At 55.7% G+C, this 19,833-nt stretch overlaps 1 protein-coding gene across 4 annotated transcripts in view; it reads right to left on the bottom strand.

The window, feature by feature from the left end:
- Chst11 (carbohydrate sulfotransferase 11) overlaps positions 1–19,833 on the bottom strand; it is a 151,625-nt gene that overhangs the window by 61,757 nt on the left and 70,035 nt on the right. For all 4 annotated transcript variants that reach the window (XM_004844822.4, XM_004844821.4, XM_087192740.1 and 1 more), the window contains exon 2: positions 12,320–12,405. In XM_004844822.4, coding sequence (XP_004844879.1) covers positions 12,320–12,405 — 86 coding nt within the window. The remainder of the gene's footprint in view (positions 1–12,319; positions 12,406–19,833) is intronic.

Genomic DNA, 19,833 nt, shown 5'->3' with positions numbered 1-19,833 from the left:
CTCCTCCTCCTGCCGATTATGCACCGGCTTCTTCACAAGATCGCTCTGACGGCTCCCCTGGTGTGGAGCCCAGAGCGGCATGCGCAGTGCGGAGATGCAGACGTGCTGACCATGCTGGCCCTGGGCATCTGCGCTCTGCCCGGCGGTGCATCCTCAGCCTCCCCAAAGGCCTGGGCTCCTCACTTCAAGGGCAGCTTGGGGAGTCCACTGCATTCGGTGGTGAAATGAGATGACCCTTTCCTGATTCTACAGCACATCTGCAGACAGCACAGCCAGCAGCTGGCGCCCCAGGCTACACACACACACACACACACACACACACACACACACACACACACGATGGGTCTACCACGGCGGCCTGTGACGCCATGTGGGCGATAAAAGAGCACTCACCGAGTCCTGCACAGAACGCTGCAGTTTACACACAGCTGTCACTGCCTGGCCGTCGCTTGCGGGAGGCACTATGATTCTCATTCTTAGAGGGACAGGAGTGCCTTCTTGATTTTCAGGAATACCCTTGGTGCAGGGTGAGGCTGGGCTCGAACCTGGGACTTCGCTGTGGCCAAGCCCAGCCACACCCATCATTTATGTATCGCTCAGTCCAGGACAGTGGAGCAGCTGCCCCAAGACCTCAGACACTCACTCCATGGCCCTGCACAGGCAACTCGAGCTGCCCCTCTGGAGAGGAATGCGCAGACTCACAGCAGCACCTCAGACTCACTGCCCTGCCACCTGAGCAGCTCTGTGACCATCGCGGACTGGCCACAGGAGCAGGAGCTGCCAACCCTGGATGGAGGCACGTGGTGGCAGACGCTGCTAGGTGCCTGCACACCCTTGTCATGCACCTAGCACATGTGTAATAAGAAAAGGGTTCTGTTAGCCCACAGTGCTGGAGGCAGAAGGTACAAACAGCACAACGAGGCTGCAGAGCAAAAAGCACCCTGGAGAGAGTGCGGGCAAAGGGCAGTTCACCTCACCAGCCGGAAGCCGGAAGCCGGGCTCAGTACCACTCTCAGGGGAGCTGCCTGGGTCCAGCGAGAAGCCCTTCCTTCCAAAGGCAGCACCCACTGACCCGATCACTTCCCCTGAGGCTCCCACTCCCCCCCTCATCCCAGCGGGGACCACGCTTCTAGCACACAAACCTTTAGGGTACACTCAGGCCACAGACACCACGCCCCCACCCCATGACACTGGTAGACTGGCGAGTTACAAGGAAGCTTCTACATGAAGGGCCTCTGGGAAGACCTGGAGCGTTAGGAAGCCAGGAGAGAAAGCCTGACGTCTTTAACAGCGTGGGCTCCAAGTATCTGCTCTGCCCTTAAAAAGATCTTTTGATGTACTGGCTACACCCAGTCGTGGCATTTCCTGTGTACAGGATCCCATCCACAGAAGTGCAATCCAATCTGAATTTCAGGGGCCTGAGAGTCAGCCAGCGTCTCACACCGGGCAGGGTCTGGGCTGCACTGTCTCAGCAGCACCTCAGGGGACCCACGAAACACTTCCCGGAGGGAGGCAGAACCCACGTCCACATCAGTGTGGACTGTCCTGGGCCTAGGATGGCTCCACTTCAGAAGCTTCGCCTTTACGATGGGTTTGGATGAATCAGGGGGTGAAAGTGCAGCTCCAGCCCCACAGCCAGGCTCACTGTGCTGCGAGAAGGCCGCTCCCCGATGACCCACGTCTCCCAGGCTTCCCTGGGCCTGAACTCAGCAGAGATGCTCTGCTTGAACCCAGAGGGAACACGCGTGCTTGCCAGCTCTGACACGCCTGCCTCCTCATCCGGCCACCCGCAGGATTCGGGGCAAACGCCCCTTACAAGACAGGGCAACGGGGAGGGACACTCCCAAGACAGTGAAGCCAGTGCCACTGCACACAAAACCAATCACAAACGCGAATCTTAGGCCAATCAGAAACTTGCTATTTTCATTTGAATCCAGTGCTGTTTGGAGGACCAATCAGAAGATGCTCTTTTCAACCCTTCATTTGCATGTGGGCTCATCAGTCAGCAGACATCTTTCAGTTTCCACGTGGGTGAGGCTAAGAATGAGGTTGACAGGACTATTTTCCCAGTGCCTCATTTGCATGAGAGGGAAATAACCTGGGAATCTGGGATATAAAAGCCTCCTCTCCCTTATCCTGATGCTGGGAGCCATCTAAAACTCTTCATCACCTCTGCAAGGTCCCTTTGGCCACAGAGGGTAAAGCATCCGTGGATTTGGAGGACCAGGGGAGGTGGGCGTGGCTGGTGCTCCGGACAGGACAGAGCCTGCAGCCTCAGGTGTCCCCGACCTGGATTAGAAGCCAGGCTGGGGGCGGCAGCAGGGAGCAGGGACAGAGTCCTCATCTATCCCCTGCCTGGGCTCCACGCCCTCACCTCCAAGGCTGGCCTAGCTTTTATTGCCCCAAAGACCCTTTGCCCGCACATGGGGGGCTGTGCTCTGTAGGACCCCCCACCCCAGGACCCTCCCACGCCCTTCCAGGGTTTGCGCTGGGTTCAGACCATGATATTTAGCAATTAGATCTGATCAACAGACTGATAAAAGACAAGCGGGGTGGAGCAGTGATCGGATGACAGATGGCAGCATGTGCGGGGCTGTTTCTGGTTGGCCCTCATCTTAGCAAGATGCTGGTCACCCCTCCCTGACCTGGTCACCTCACAGTCCCAAGGAAGGACAGCCCACAGCCCAGGTCATCAGCTGCAATCCACTCACACTGTCCGCTCCTGCTCTTCATCTCCAGATTACCTAGGCCTGAATGCCCAGGGTTTTTGTTTTTGAATTTAGCCAAAAGAAAATCACAGTACACGCTGTTCCCTGATAAGACAAACAGTGAACAAACCAATCCACCAAGTAAGCTCATTTTGACACTTGGGCCAGAAAAAAAAGAAACATACTTCACTCTGGTACAGAAAATAAGTGGGTTTCTGTTCCTCCAGACGCTCTGCATTAAGAAGAAGGTTGGCGAACTGGCTTCACCGAGCTGCTCTCTGGCCCTTGGTGTGGGAGACAGCATCGCCAGGCCCAGGTCGGTCCTGTGGATGGCACTGGGAAAGGAAGCTGTGGAGGAACATCTGGAAGCTCGGGAAGCTCGGGGCTACCTGGGGCAGTTTCTCTTCCAGTCCCGGCCCCAGGCCCACGAGTCCTGGGATGCTGGCTGCTCCCGAACTTCCTGTATCTGCCAGTTCCTTCCATTAGTCTCACTTCTTTCCGGGCCTCTGCTGAGTGAAAGGAAAGCCACGAGGGAGCACAGATTCTGAGTGGGAAAGACTTGTGGGATGCGGGGCCCGAGAACACAGGGCACCATCTGCAAGTTGCTCTGCAGGACACTTCTCTCGGCAGCCTGCTGACCTACAAAGGTGGCTCCAGCCAGCAGGTGCGAGAGTCTCGCTGCCCAGTGGACCGCAGAATGACAACTGCGGGATTACAAAGCTTCGAGTGGGCTCACATCCTAGCGAAGAGATCGGCTTTCTCCAGCTCAAATGCGCCCCTCTGCAAAGACTACACATTGCTCCTTGCTGACAGACTTTCACAGTGCGCTTGAAAAGAAACCTGTTCCATCCGCAAAAGCTTTGAGCTTCATGGTCTTTTTCTTTCCCCTTCTGCTACTGGGGATTGAACTTAGGGCCTCTACACTGAGCAACAAACCCAGCTCTATATACATGCACTCATTCATTCCTTCACCCATTCATTCAGACAGGGTCTCCTTAAGTTGCTAAATTGCCCAGGCTGGGCTCAAACTTTTGATTCTCCTGCCTCAGCCTCCCAGAGTTCGGGGATTACAAGTGTTCAGCACTCCACCTGGGCACCTGGTTGGGGACAAGTGAGCGTTCAAGGTACCATTATCAAAGTCCTCTAACTCCTCTCCCTGGAGTCAGAGTGAGGCTGGGGCACCGGCCTTTGGGGTCAGCAGAAACCCACAGATCCTACCACCCAGGGCAGCCGACCCCTCCCAAGACTAAGCCCCTGCTTCCCTGCTGCCCGTCCAGGACTTGCTTTTCCTGTCTGTACTCCTGGTTCATCAGGAGAGAGGCCCAGAGCTGCCCTGGCTCCTGGCAGCCAAACAATGACCCCATTGAGCAGGGACAAGAGCCCCGGGGCTGGCTGAAAACTGGACAAGGAGAAAATCACGACTCAGCCTGGTCAGGGAAGAGCTCGAAAAGGAACATTAAAGCGCGGCCTCCTAACATTTTGGGGTTTGGAAGTAAAAGAAACTTCCAAACCCACAGAAGCACTCGCAGGCCACGCCCCCAGGCACCTTCTCCCCCTGGGTGGATCCCTGTCGGCTCCAGGATGCCCAGTCTGACGCTGACCCATGGAGGCCTGGGGAGTTTCTGGGGGAGGCAGAAAGTGGAGAGAAAGTGCAGGCAGCTTCTCTTCTTTTTCCTTTCCTTCTGTTTTTTGAGACAGTTTAACCATATATCCCAGGCTGGCCTTGAACTCCGGTGAGCCTCCTGCCTCAGCTTCCTGAGTGCTGGGGTGACAGGTGTGCGCCACCACTGGAAAAACACATTTTAGAGCTGCAGCCTGGTGGGCAGCATGTGAGGCCCACAAATGCCTGTCACTTAGGGACACAGAACCGGAAGGACAGCGCTGGCTCCTTTAGCAACAGCGGCCTGCAGCCGTCTGCATCAAGATGGGTGGGGCTGGCATCAGTGGGCACCGGTGCCCTGGGCTCGGTGTCCTTTGAATCAGTGCCTGCACCCCAAAACTGTGGCAGAGGCGGCAAGGCAGAGGGGAGAGAGAGGTGGGGCCCCACACCCTGCCCCAGGGACAGATGCAAGTGGCCGTGCACTCACACTTCGGGGAGGATGCTGGGGCGGAGGACGTGGACCCCTCCTTGACGGTCAGCGCCTCTCGGGATGACCGACCCTGGTCCCCTCTAACCTGGCAAGGACCCATCCACTGCCCACGCCGCCGCACTCCTGTGGCCGCCCGGCACCTATGGGCGCCTGAGACCAGCAACAGCCAGAGTCTGCAGGCCGGAAGCCCGCTGCCAGTGACAGGAAGCAGGGAAACACGGGCGGGGGCAGGGAGCAAGGGGCATTTTACAGACCTGTACGGTCCAAGGGGACCCTCGGCTCAGCACTCAGCAGTCCCAACAGAGACGCTGTCCACTGAGTGCCAAACACGCTACAGGTTTTAAAACTTCCATAGGAAACCAAGAACCTAAAATATCTTCATCATTTTCATTGATCAGGAGAAATGATCACATGAATATATTTGATATATTGGGTTAAGTAACAGAATATTGCAATGGTTTCCACCTGTTTTCTTTGTACTTAGAGGGAGCTATCAGATTTTCAAATTTGCGTGTGACTCACACTGCCAAAGGTCAGCATCGTTTAGAAGGCGAGCCCCACAGGGGAATCAGCGACGGCTTCCTGGAGGAGGTTTGTTCTGAGCAAATAATATTAGCACAGACGGAGCAACCTGCCAGGTGCCTGGAATGCTGTGTGCTTGCTGAGTCCTTCATCGTGAAGCCATGGGTGCTGTGTTCCTATTGCACCACGAGGGTCTCCGGTGCTGGGAAAGGTCCAGCCATTGGCCTGAGCCCCTCAGTAACTGGTGGGGGTGTCCACCCTGCACCCCCAGACTTGGCAGTGTCTCTCCTACAAACAGCTTGACAACTCTCCAGGGCGTTGTTCCAGCTCTGCCCGGCTGTTGGAGTTAAACTCCAACCTGCTGAGAAGCGGCTTGCGCTGTGTCATGTATAGAAAAATCAAATTATGGACAGGGAGGCCCCTTATAATTGAGGACAGTTCAGGAGATGAGGTTCCGGGCGATGGCTGCTTGTACAGCTGTGTGACTGTCTGCCAACTCCTGAGGTCCTGCCGTCCCCCGCGTGCCCTCCTCATTCGAAAACAGGTCACACGCCTTGCACACAGGACACGGGAGCCCCACGAGGGCAGCGCATGTCTGCCCCGGGTCTGAGTATACCAGGCTGCAGGTCACTGGCTCCCGAAACCTCAGTTTCTGATACAGAACAACTGCCCAGGCCAAACCCATCGATGGGGCCAGGGGCCAAACAGTGGCTCCGCCCAGAGGGGGCACATTTGCTCACTGTCACCCTGGGGTGTCAGTAGGCTTGGGGACCCTCACAAACTCAACTACAGGAGTTCTCCAAACCATAAAAGCTGCCTCTGTCCCCCCCCAAAAAAAGCTGCCCCTGCCCGTTGTCTAGGATGTGTGTTGAGTAGCCATGCACGCGCATACACCACACGCGGATACACACACATATACACATGCATGCACACATGCCCTCATGGCCCTATAAATCCGTGCACCGCACTTACCAATCAACACAGAGTCAGAGAGACATAAGATAAATCACGGCGGTGAACACGCCTCACAGAGAAGACAGCTGCAGCTCCCACGCAGGGGCCTCATTTATCTTACGATTATTTAACCAAATCCAAAATGTGCATCTGCAAACTGTCTGAGCCTGCAGCACAGGGGCCCAGCTAGGGTCCAGGTCCCCTGAGGAGAACTCCCTGGATCGCTAATTGCACCCAGTCAAGGGGGCCAACCTTGGACAGCACCAACTCTGACCTGGGTGGGGCCCTGGCCACCTTTTGGACCCATGCGGACCTCGAGGGTACCACACCCCTGCTTTCCAGGTGAGGGAGGCCAGGGAGAAGCCCCAGGCCCTGCAGCCTAGTCCTCCCCTGCTCTTCTCTGGCCCGGGTGCATCTACCTCTAGCCCATCCATCCTGGCCCACTTGGAATCTGACCGGGCAGCTTTGTGGTTCAGGAAGAATGGAGCTGCAAGAAGAGGCAGAGCCAGGCGCTTGCTTCTGCAAGGAGCCCTGCTGGTCAGTTGTAATTTGCATTAATAATGAAGCGTGCTGGCCAGCGCGGTATGAAAGATCAGGTTAATGTAACGCTCCATCTCAGCACGCCAGCTGCCGTTCTGCTAGGCTGACATTAAGTAATCTCTCTGAACAAGGAGCCGGGCTACAGTGAAATCAATTAGGCCCTCCTTGGCTGGCGGACAGCTGTTGGTCAAAGCAAGATAATTAGGCAGACTGTCATTTACCAGGTGGTTGGTAATGAAGGGATTAATTGACCAGCGCTTGGGCTGAACAGTGGCTCCTCCTTCTCACCCTCCCCAGGGTGCACTGGGCCCAGCACCAGCCTCCCGGAGAGCCCGGGGAGGCAGAGCCCAGTCCCAAGCCTGGCTGAATCGAGTCCCAGTCCCGGGGCTTGTTCCTGTCTCACAGATTTCACCCGACCAGATGAGAGGAAGTGACCCCCCATCCTCAGGGGCCCTTGTGGGAACAAGTGACGCAGCCACTGGGGGGAAGACAGGAATCCAGTGTTGGCGACCTCAGCACGTCTGCCCTGCGCTGCTTCTCAAGTAACGGGTTATGAGGGCTGGGGATTTAGCTCAGTGGTTCTGGCGCCTGCCTCGAAAGCGCAAGGTCCTAAGTTCGATCCCCGGTACCAAAAAAAAAAAGTGATGGGTTATGAGACTCGGAGACCAAAGGCCAGCCCGCTCTGAAGACCTCCACACACCCACAGCGGCCACGCCCCCCACACCGCAGGGGGGGGGGGGTCGAGCGGACCCTGCACCCAGGCAGGGCTGAGAACCATGATCAGACCCTGAGCTCTCATTTCAGAGGGCAGTGCTGGCCCCAAGGGAAACCAGCCTTGGAGGAGCTCCGTGGGTATGGGGCGGCCGAGTGGGCAGCAGAGCTGGTTAGTGAGTTGTATGCTGCCCACCAAGGCCTCAGGCAGGGTGGAGAGGCCCTTGGTGCCCTCCTACCCCACTTGCATCTCCAAACAATGCCCAGGCCACCCTAGCCCAGCCACAAACCCTCCCCAGTTCTCTGAAAGTGCCTTGGGCTGTCCCTGCTCCTCGCTCCTGCTGTTCTCCCTGAATCAAGCTCCTCCTCCTCCTCTCTGTGTATACTCCTATGTGTCTTTAGAGCTGGATTCAGCAGCCCTCCTCCTCCTCCATAAAGGCCCCTGCTGAGCAGCACACTTGGGAGGCTTCAGGGCCCACACGGGACATCCCCAGCTGCACAAGTCTGCTGCCTGCATTCCCACCTCTCTCTCCAAGCCTTCAAAAGCTTTCATCAATCTATTGCTTTCCACCCAACCAAAGTCCTGGCTGCCCAAGGGTCCCCAGGGGGTGCCACCCGCAACTGAGTTCCTGGGGCTGTCCCTCCAGCCAGGGTCCTGGCGTCTCCCAGCCTGGCCAAAGATCAGGTTCAGTAAGCCACAGAGGAACACGTGACTGTCACAGGCCTCACTGGCAGGGTCCCCTCTTTCCCGAAGCCTCGCTCCTGCCCTGGGATTGCCACAGCAGCCCCCCAGGGCCAGGCCTCAGCCTGACTCACTAGGGAGGAGTCTGCCCGGGAGATCATCCTCAACGCCTGGGAGAGACACGGCCCTAGGCAGTGCCCCACCCGCCACCTGGCCAGGCCAGATGGCGGCTCTGTCACCGAGGAGCTGCATGGCTGTGGTGAACTGCTGAGCTTCAGGTAGCTGGACGAGGGGTCCCCAGAGAGCTTCTCAGTGCTGTAAAAATTCAACAAGTCGCTGGGGCTACAGCTCCGTGGTAGGGAGAGGGCCCGACCAGCACAGAGGGCGCCACAAATCAGACTCGGACGTGTTTGGGAAACACCCAGAACAGTTGGAGACGCGCACCACCAGCCCAGGGAATGGGCACTCGGCTTCCTTTCTCCCTGTCTCCCTTTGCCTTGCCTACCCTTCCCTGCTCTGTCCTCTTCGTCGGCCTCCTTGCCTCCTGAACCCGCCTGAGGGAGAAGGAAATTCCCCTCAGCACACGGAAGACGGGACCACACTGAGCAACGGAGATCTCGGCAGTGGCCTGGGTCCTTTGCCCGCTCCTTTCTGATTTGCTGTTTCCCCCGACAGCTCACCCAGAATCCGACTAGATCCGGGACACGACTGCTCCCCAGAGCCCTAGACAGCAAGCAGACCACTGGATCTGCTGTACCTCCAGCAAACCCAGATGCGCTGCTTTAAACCACAGTCAGCCAGGCCATGCCCTCCACGTGGTAATCACAGAGCAAGAGCCGCTGTGCTAAAGAAAGGCCCAGGCGGGCAGGGCAGAGCCACAAGAGTGCTGCAGCAAAGACGGGCAGGGGCGAGGACAAGCTGTCTTGCCCTAGCTGCCAGTCAGGGCCAATTCTGCCCTCCGCATGCCCGGGTGTGTGAGCCCAGCCCAGTGGCCCACAGCTGTGCCCAGCCCACAGATGTGCAGTTGGCAGCTTCTGAACTTTCGGTGACTTCACGCCAGCTGATCTGATCCACAATTACGTTTTATTTTGGGGCCCAGGGAGACAGCCAAGAGCCAGGAAAATTATAAGACATCCCAGTACAGTGTTGCTAAGAATATCAACTACAAAGCCGTTTTGTTTTTTTAAACCAATTGTAGTTTTAATGGTTAGAGGTTTGCAGGGCACTAAAATAAGAAAATCCCGGTTTATAAAATCAGATGATAGCCAATCTTCCCAAGGGAAGTTTAAGCCCCTGTCTGGTGAAAAATCTGGGTTTGCTTTTTGTTTTTTAGGAGGATAAGGCAATTTTTTCTGCAAGAGAACTTTGCCAGGAGCTGCTGGTAACCCTGGATCTGTAGCTTGTCCTTACAGAGTTCCCCACAAGCTATGTGGTCTTGGACCACTCCTATACAATCCCTGGCCTGAGTTTCCCCTTGCATAAACTGAGGAAGTGATGGCTGAGGGTGCCTAAGAAGGATCCCACCAGACGTTTCTGAACCCCAGGGAGCGCCAGAGCAAGTGCACGTGCTGAAGAAAGAACCAGGCAGCACAGAAAAAGGAAAACAGCATTCATTTCTGGGAAGAGTCTGATCCTAGCGAGCAGAAGGTCTGTCGTCTGCCTCTGACAGAGTCCTCCTGGGCTCAGCAGCTTCGAAGGCCCTGATGGTGGGAAAATTCCGGGCACCCTGCTGACCCCCTCGGGTCATAGTCCATTAGGGTCTCCTGGACACAAAACTAACTCACTGCCCTGAGCCCTGGCTCACTCCTGCCCTTTCCACCTCCAGCCACCAACGTTCTGAGATCCCCGGGACAGATTCTCAGCGAGGGCCATGCAGGGACCTTGCGTGAGAAAGAACGGAACTGCAGCTTGTAAAGGAAGCCAGCCAAAGAAAGGCCATCCAGGCAGCATCCTGGGGAAATGGGTGATCTTCCTGCAGGGACATTCTCCCGGCTGCCAGCTGAGGGCCGGGCAGTGTGCCCAGGGCATCCTTGAGGAGGGGCAGGGACTGGGACACACACCCACCACTCTCTCCCCAGCGACTCCAGGGCCACCCCTCCCCTCCCATGTGAGCCCCTCAGCCAGACACTCACAGGGCACATGAGGGGGAGACCGCCCTCCCTGGACAGCTACCTTACAGGGACAGCGGGTAGGGCTGACCTTGGCAGACAGAGAGAGGGACCGACAGGGACAGCCAACCTCATTCCTTTCTGCACCCGGCACCTGGCACTGAGCTGCAACTGGGCCGTGTGATGATGACAGTGGATAAACCCAGGCCCACACGGCTCCCCTGGGGCACAACGCCCACTGTATCCTGGGCGCCACAGCAGTCCCAGAGGGGCATGGAACTGCCCCGAAGTCACACAACAGGAAGTAGTGGCACCAGGCTTCGAACCCGGGTCTGACTCTGAAGTCAAGGCTCCCAGTGTGGAAGCCACCTTTGTGACCATAACGACGTCTCATAGAGCCCAGACTCATCACCATGACGACCCTGCCAACATCCCAGCAAGCCACGTCACTAGCTGGAAAAACTGACCAACAGAGACTCAGGGATATTCCAGGTCATGCAACTGGACAGTGGGAGAGCAGGGCTTCTGCTACTCAGACACGGGGTTTGGGGCCCCTCGAGGCGCCAGGCGCTGTGTGAGGTCCTGGGGAGACAGTGGGAAGAGCGCCCCCACCCAGAGCAGTGGGCACGGCAGAAACCCAGCGTCCCCACGAACACAGGCCAGAGCAGGTTCGCGTGGGAGTGCTGAGAGCTTCGGCATGGCTTGAGGGAAGTCCCTGGTGTGGTCAGAGCCTACAGAGGCAAACAGACGGCCCGGGAGCCCTGCCCTTAGCATCCAGAGTATCTGGGCATCTGAGGAGGCCCTGATCTCAAATTCCCTGCAGAGCCGAGGCCTTGGGCAGCACCAAGTTTGCGATTCCCAGGTGAATCTGGCCTCATCCCACCAGACAGGGGACACAGGGCGGAGGGGACTCAGGGAGGACACTGGTCCACCCTTCCAGAAGGGGGCAGGCGAGAGGCCGGGAGACAGGCAGCTGCAGCTCCGCATGGCTCTAAGAGCTCAGCACCTTCGAGGCCGGCCCTGAGCTCCTCCACCAGGCCCAGCCCACAGAGTGAGGACTCGCACCCGACACCAAGCCAGGCCCAGGGAGCATGCAGAGCCGCCTTCCTGTCCCACAACGGCTAAGGTCGGAGGGGCTGCTGTGAATGCTCGCCACCAGATCCCATGCCAGGTACTAAGGAATGTCCCCAACCAGCGTCCACTTCACAGCTTGCAAGCCATGGGGTGGTTGGCATGGCGACCAGGCCTCCTAACTTTGCCCCTTTGTGGGAGTTTTTCTTTTGCTCCAAGAGGGACCCTTTATTACCGACAGCACCTCACTTGCTAAAGTGACAAGTCACACCAACCTCCACAGTCACCGCGCTGGGATTATCCCACATGGGAGCAGGTGGCACACGCACCTATGTGGGAGGCACGGCCCGGCCCAGCGGGCTCTTCCAGCCACGTCCCACTGCTAGGACCCAAGACTTCGCAGATCTCAGGGCCCAGAGCTCCCGAAGGTCTGGAAGCGTCAACCAGCACACCCTGCGGCATTTCTGTGAACATTTCAGGCTGGAATTTCAGAAATCTCACAGGTTGAGTGTCTCTGACCCAAAAGCTGGCCCCAACAGTGTTTAGGACGTGGGAGTTTTTTCAGACTTTGGGATATATGCACAGACCTCATGTGCCCGATGCACCACCCGAGGGTAATTTTATGCAGTTTCCAAGGTGCCAGCTTCGTGGATGTGACTGACACGGGAGCATGGCGTTTCCTACTGGGGCCGGAAACGCTGGTGACCAGAAAGCTTTGGATTTATAGGAGCATTTTGGGCTTTAGATTTTCCTTTTAGGGATGCTCAGCCTGTTCAGCGGTGAGGAGGTGAGGGAAGCAGCCACTGCAGGTCAGATGCTGGGAGCGGAAGGAAGTTTCAGATCACCCCAGAAGCCAATTTTGCAGCTTCTCAGTGCCAACACCCCACCACCGCCACCAGATGACACACAGGGACAGGAAGCCCGGCAGCTTACCTGGATCGGGTTGTACAGCTCCTGCAGGGGACTCCGAGACCCCTTTCGACAGCAGATGTCCACGCCGAAGGGATTCCTCCGCATGACTGAGGAGAGAAAGTGAACTCGTCAGAAAGGAGCCATGAAAGTTTGCTGACTGACAAAGAAAAAGATGTCAGGAGGGAGCAGGAAGCAGGTGGGGAAGAGAGATTGCACCTATCGAGAAAGGCCCCATGCAGCTCCTTGATCCGGTAGCTCGGCCACCCATATCCTCCCTACATCCAGCCTCGGGCACACCCAGCGTGGCAGAAACCGGGCTCTGAGTGTAGGGTGGGTGACCAACACTCACAGAAGACAATGACAAGATTGTGCCCCGGTCGCTTTTTCTTAATTTCTGTTTTCATCGGTCATGTTTGTGGGACAGGACAGTCACATTCCTCATGGGAAACTGGCTCGTGAATAGAACACATCCTAACCCTTCTACTGCCCCTTCTCCTCCTGTCCCTCCATGTCCTGATCCCCTTCCATAAGAAAGAGCTATCTCTCTAGTTCCTATTATCTGTCTTTTATTTTGCTCTATTTGTAGTTATTTATAGTTGGGGGGCATGTGATGTTGAAGCTTGTGTGTCTAATTTATTTCACTTAACATTACGGTCTCGAGGGCCGGGATGTAGCTCAGTGGAACCGTGCCTGCCCACAAGCCTGAGGCCCTGAGTTTGATTCCCGGTACCAGAAAGCAAAACAAAAGACATTATGGTCTCCAGGTGCATCCATTTTCCTACATATAACTCAGGTGCGAGGGTCTTTCCTGAAGTCATCGGCAGCCGGGAGGGCTGGATGCTTTGATCTACGGACAGAGGCCCCTGAGTCTTTGGGTCTGAGACTTCAATGGGGATCACACTCATGTTAGAAAGAAAAAGATTGCTGGAGAGGGCAAGTTCACCCGCACCCACCCTGGTGCCGGCACAGAATGGCTCGCGCTGCATCTGCCACCACGGCGACCAGCCAGGTGTGTTCACACCCAGACGCACAACCCGCAAGCCACCTGCCACACCGCGAACTGGGTGGGATCTCGGCTCCAAGCCCCGCCACACACGCGCAGACTGACCACATGACGAACCACGTCAGAAATGCAAGGCGTCATTTCCACACGCAGCTGGGGCTCGCTGCGTAGCCCAGGCTGGCCTTAACCTCGGGATGATCGTCCTGCCTCAGCATCCCGAGTGCTGGATTACAGATGTCCACCACCATGTGCAGCTTTCAGTTTTTTTCAACTGCTCATAAAAAATGGGTGGTGCGCAGAATTAGGGCACCCAGGCTGGAGTTTGCCGACTGCTCCTCTGTGGGCCCCAAGTATCCTGGGCTGAGACACAAGCTCCACACACAGCAGGCATGCCCAGAAGCCTTCCCGGGGGAGGATGGATCTGCAGGCAAATGTCAATACATAAAAGCCACCAGGACTGGACTAGGCTGTCCCCAGAAACACTGCTTCTTTGTTCCTCTGTTGTTGCCCCAAGAGGGAAAAAAATATATACCTCGTGTTTTTCTTTACTTTATTACTCCATTTTTCATTTCCACCAAAAAGGAGGTAAACTGTTACATGCACGCGAGTTGCCCTCGGCACACAATGACATAGCAACACTTTAGAGGAAAAAAAAACAGCCATTAAACTTGTAAAATTCTGCCCGGGCCATGCAAGATTAAATTCTCCCCACGGCGGCAGACAGGCTCATCGAGGCCGGAGGCTACGCGGCCGCCACCATGGAATACAGTAAAAGCCAGCTTTTATGGGGGCAGTATTATTTAATTGGTTTACTTTTCTAATGCAAGACCTTTAAAATGCTCTGACCGTGTGGGGCCTCCACCTCCGTCCTCTGCCGCAGCCCTGCCGGGGACTTCGTGGGCACCGTGGGAAGCCACCTCCGGCCCTCAGGCCACGAACACCAAAGGGGCCCGCGTGCTTTCGACGGAAAGACAGCAATCATGCCCGTGGCGTGGGTGTGGGAATAACCCTCCCCACGGTGCCAGGGAGACTCTCAGGGTCCACGCCTCTTTCTCAGCCTCCCTGACCTTCAGCCACGTGATCGAGGTTCAGGTTATGCGCGGACAGTGGCCACGCGGAGGTGCAGACCTGGCCCCAGGGCTGCCTCCTCAGCCCTGTTGGAGTGCAGCTCACTGCATAGGTCAGGTCTCCCTCCCCGATCCTCAGAGGGACCCACCGAGCCCCGGGGGAAGGAACCGGGGCCAAGAGAAGCCAAGGAAAGACAGGCGTCCCTGAATCAGCCCCGTGCAGCCCTTTCCCAGTGCACCCTCCCCAGTCCTCATGACAGGGCTGCTCTCGGACACATTCTCAGATTTGCTGACCAGGCCAGGAATCTTCTGTAGGATTCTCCTGCACACACCCGGGCAGAGGGACACGTCGGTGTCCTCCTCTTCCTCAGACTCAGATTACAGAATGAACAACCCATGGTGGCTCCATGCACTCCCCAACACCCCGACATTACCACAGTAAGAGCTGCAGGGCACCTCCCGAGGCCGGTGTCCGGTTAGGGTCCACATGCTCCCCGGAAATGAGCCCCTGTAGGGTGGGACCACGGGATGTCGCCTTTCAGGACCACTGAAAGGTCACACCCACAGCACAGCTCTGGGGGCCCAGGTGTTGGCTCGGACCAGGGCCAGGCCTTTGGTATCCAGGGGCGCTGGTGCCAGGACGCCTTTGAATACACAATTCACAAATCCTCAAGTCCCTTGTAGAAAATGGCACAAAATTTGCATGAAAGTGACACACATCCTCCATATACTTTAAATCACTGCTAAATTGCTTATCATCCCTAATGCAATATAAAGGCTATGCCACCAGTAATTGTATTCATTAGGGAATAATGACAAGAAAAAAATCAGTATATGGTCAGTACAGATGCTGCTCTGGTTTTTTTTGGGTTTTGTTTTGGGTTTTTTTGGTATTTTCCATGGGCAGGGGTGGAATCCGTAGATGTGGGACCCACGTTTAACCCGTGGGTCACAGATCAAGAGGCCCAGGCAGGCTGGGTGACCCCTCACAGGGGTGGCAGTTACCACTGAGGCCCGGCCCGGAAGACACCACCTTGCTCAGCTCTCACAACGCCAACCCCGGACAGACACCATCAGCCACCAGACAGGACCAGCGCTCGGCCCCCTGCAAACCCAAGGGCTCCATGGCTCCCTCCTGGCCTAGGACCGGGCCGCGGCCTTCCCTAGGACAGGTGACCCAGAAAGCAAGCCGGTGCCACGGGGGAGGCAATGGCCAAGCTGACCCTCGGCGGGAACTCTCATCCATCCACTCCCGGGACAGGTCCTCCTGGAGGCCAGCTCGGGTGCGGGGTGCAGACTCCCCGTCTCCCACAGGCTCAGAGGCTCGCGGGTGAGCTTGGATTTCACACCGTGCAACCCAGTGTCAGACGGTTACTTTTGCTATCTACAGTGGAAATGCCAGCGGCACTGCAGTTACATTTTCCTTTGAAAATGAAAGGTCTGATGAGCAAAAGCCCTAGAAACAGATCCCTGAGGGCTTCTAACGGCGGCTTTCTGCCACCTGCCCACCTCACGAGTTTTATTTATACATCACTTATTTTTTCCCCTCTAAACTAACTGGAATTCAAGACAGTTCTTAAGAATCTAACTGGCTCCAATTACAGGATGATTTCTTGGACCAGGAAGAGCTTCACATGCTCCAAGATAACCAACGAAGCCACAGTTAAAGTCCAGCCGGTGTGTCTGTCTCGCTCGGATGAGGCGTGTGCCATCTCTGCTTCGATGTGTGGAACCATCCACGTGAAAAGTCACAGGGCCACTGCCAGCACAGCCACCACGTGGGACCGGGTCTCCTCACTACAGGTGGAGAACCTCCCATCCGCAAATCCAAAACCCCAAATGGTCTGAAACCTGAGGCTTTTGAGCATCACGGTGCTCAAAAGGTTTCAGATTTGGGATTTTGGGATGAGACATTCTCACTTGGTAAAGCCTATGTAAATATCACAAAATCTGAAAACCTCCGAAATCTGGAACACTTCTGGTCCCAGTCATCTCGTATGTCCCCTAAACAGCACGGAATGACAACTATGTACACAGCGCTCATGTCATCAGGTATCATAGGCACTGGAGAGCTAAGGTGCCCGGGAAGATGCAGCCAGGTAGGAAACACTGTGCCTTGTACAGAGGCCCTGAGCAGTGCAGATCTACCCTCCAGGGGTGGGTGTCCTGGAACCGGACCCATGGACACCAAGGGACAACTGTACAACTAGAAATCCTACAAAGGCAACAATCCCCCCTCAAATGAAGACAGACACAGAGTAGACCACAGGGCAGAACTAAGAACAAACCTCACGCTTCTCCAGGAGGGGCTGGGTCAGGAGGCCCCGGGCCGGCTGCAGCTCTGCCTCCCGCAGGGGTTGCCTGTCTGGGGCTCAGCCACAGCTCTCTGGACCACCATACTCCTTTCAGGTGCAAAGCGAGAAGGCTCTCTGCAAACCCCACACCTGGAACCCACGCTGCTGCTTAGCTGGACCTCCCGGAGGGCCACTCGCCAGCGGGGACCCAGAAACAAGACTGCAGGGGCAGAGGGCTCCGAGTTCAAGACTGTTGCTTCTCCATCTCAGGGGGCCTAGAGACAGCTCAATCCCAAGCCCTCAACCTACTACTAAGAGTAAGCAGAGGTTGGGAGGCCCTTACACTGGGCCACTCAGAACCCTAAAAACACACCAGACCTGGTATCATTTTATCTCAGTGAGTCCAGGGGCTCTGAATCCAAACTCATGTCCGGAATCAGAAGGGTTTTTAACCCTCATCTGGCCACTCCTGCTCATTATTCAGAGGAGAAAACTAGGCCCAGCAAGGGGACAGAATGGCCAAAGACCTCAGGGCAGGGCCCCACAATCCCTCAGTCCGAGGCCCCTCAGCGAGGCCCCCTGGTGGTGGTCACGGTGGCCCCTCTACCACCAGCACTTAACTAAGTGCTCAGCGCTCAGCACGGCCTCAGGGCCTTTGCACCAGTGAACAGAAATAAAATCCAGGTCAAGCAAGCCAAGGATTTAACCAGTGATGCAGATTCTGAGGGCACTTAACTAACAGCAAGGGAACAAAGAAGAGACTTAGTTACCTCTCTCCTAACAGCCTCTTCCCTAGCCAATTCTTCCTCCAAATGTTTATCAGCCTTCTTAGCCAGAGTAGTCAAGACAAAGACATAAAGCAAAATTAATACGACATGCTCTTCTGGGGCCATGACCTTACAAGTCTCTAAGTGCCCAAGAAACATTAACCTCAGTCCCCTTCCTCCTCTAGTCTTTGTGACCACACTGGATGCAGGTGGGGTCACACCCATTTACAGTCAAGGAAATGGAGGCTCAGAGAAGCTGAGGGATTTACTTGGTGACACAGCTAGTGGGGAGCAGAGCTGGAACTCAGACGCTCCTCGGACTCAAACCCTGTACTCCTCCTCCAATACCCTTCCCCAAAGAAACCCTGTTTACCTCTTACAGGTGGCCAGGACTGAAAGGGACATATGTGTAAGACAGCTTTCTTGTTGCTGGGACACAAGACCCAGCCCTCATAGCTAAAGGAGGAGAGGTTTATGTGGCTCACAGTTTCAGGGGATTGAGTCCATGGTTAATTCACTCCAAGGCAGAAACATCATGGAGGCCAGGAAGCACAGTAAGGAACAGTGCCAGAGAGGAAGGTGCAGGGGACAGATACAGACCTGAAGGCCACACCTCCATGACCACCCAGCCAGACCCAGAAGTGAGCTTTGCTAATCTTCACGACCCATTTTTTCCCTCTGATGCAGCTGCAATCCACCAAGTGGATTTAGAGCCCAACGATGCATCATGACACACAGTTTGGAGGCCCTGCCCGGGGTGTCCTGAGAGGCCAGGACAGGCTAACGGTGTCCACTGCACTCAGTCTGAGCTTACAATGAACCGAGCATGCTGGACCCGATACCAAGAGCTCATGGCAGCCACGTCCAGAACCTCCCCCCACAATGCCCGGCCTCATGCCCAGCACCCCCGCTATGTCCCCAAACCCAGGGGTCTCGTCTGACTCCTTCTCACCCCCCAGCCTGTCCACCTCGGGCTGGACTGAACACCCTAACCTGGTCCCTCTGCTGCCACCCTGACCTCTCTTCTGCAGTCCCCACTGGTCCCCAGAATAATCTAGAAATGTGCACCACATCGCAGTGCGCTCCCTGCTCCAAGCCCTGCTGGCATCCTGAGCAAAATCCCAAGTCTTCTGCGTGGTGCAGGAGACCCCACCTGACCTGGCCCAGCCAGACACCAGACACCGGTCACCCTGCTGGTTCTCAGAGCACTAGGTCAGCCACAGGGCCTTTGCATGTGCTGCTCTAGCCGCCTAGGATTCTCTCCCGATACCCCCAGCTGCTGTCTTCTCCCTGTGTCTCTGGCCACCTGTCAGTTCCTGGAGAGACTGACAGACAGACAGACTGACACACACACAGGCACTCACACATCTCCTGGGGCACCCCTCTCTCTCTGGCCCTCATGTGCTCTGCTTTGTTCTTCAAGGCTCTCATCACTTCCTTTCTTTTTTATTTCCAATGCTTTGCTGGCCACAGGGAGCTGGATGGTCCTATCTTCCATGACAGCTTCGGGCAGCAAGAGCACCACATTCAAGGCTCCCTCAGCGAATGAATGAGTGAGGAGCTCCCCTCCCCCAGAGCAGGAACCCGGTGCCAGCCACAGCCACCTGTGCCCACTGCCTTCTGAGCCCCTGAACTCCAAGGAGGGAAGGAGCACTCATCCCGGCCCCCAGAATGGCCAGGAGGCTGTGAGTCTCCTGAGGCCCCGGGGGATTCTTGTTTCAGAAGGTCTGGGGATACTGAGGCAGAGTGCAGGGAAAGGGGAAGGTGACCCCAAAACTGTCTGTGAGGACAAAGCTGTTTCCTTAAAAACCCAGGATGATTTCAAATTAAGTACAGAAAATGCCCAAAAAAGGCAAATCTAGCCACAGGAAGTGATTTTCAGCTGCCCACGGCCCGGGGGCAGTGGGGAGAACAGTAGAAGCCAGGGGTTTCTTTCTGGAGCAAGGGAAATGTCCCCAGCTCCAACCGCAGTGCCGTTTGCACAACTCTGTGGCTCCACCCAGTCACAGATGCTACACTGGAAGTGGGGGATTCCACACACGAGGTCTCAGGGAGGCTGTTTCAAAAAACAAACAGATATCTTTTGACAGTAAAACCCCTCCCTAATATTAATATTTTCATGATTCTGACCTCTGTGAGTAAGAGATCTGTCTTGCAATACCAACATGAAAAGTTTAACTGAAAAATTGTTTTGATTGAGGTTGTAAGTTGAAACTTTCTCATTTATACATGATATTGGCACATTTAAGAAACTTAAAATGTACCATCTAAGTCTTAACTTTGTGTTCCTTGGATATTTGTCTGTTCATCAGGCAACTGAAGTATCCAAAATGGATTTTAAATATATTAAATTTTAAATTCTTCAGATTTTAGAATTGTTCAGGCCAACCGTTCATCGAAGGCC

Source organism: Heterocephalus glaber, unplaced genomic scaffold, assembly GCF_053883595.1.
Source record: "Heterocephalus glaber isolate CG9 unplaced genomic scaffold, H.glaber_assembly_v1.0 deba00001572, whole genome shotgun sequence".
NCBI lineage: Eukaryota > Metazoa > Chordata > Mammalia > Rodentia > Bathyergidae > Heterocephalus > Heterocephalus glaber.
Note: the sequence above shows the minus strand (reverse complement) of the source record. Positions and strands in the feature narration are given on the sequence as shown.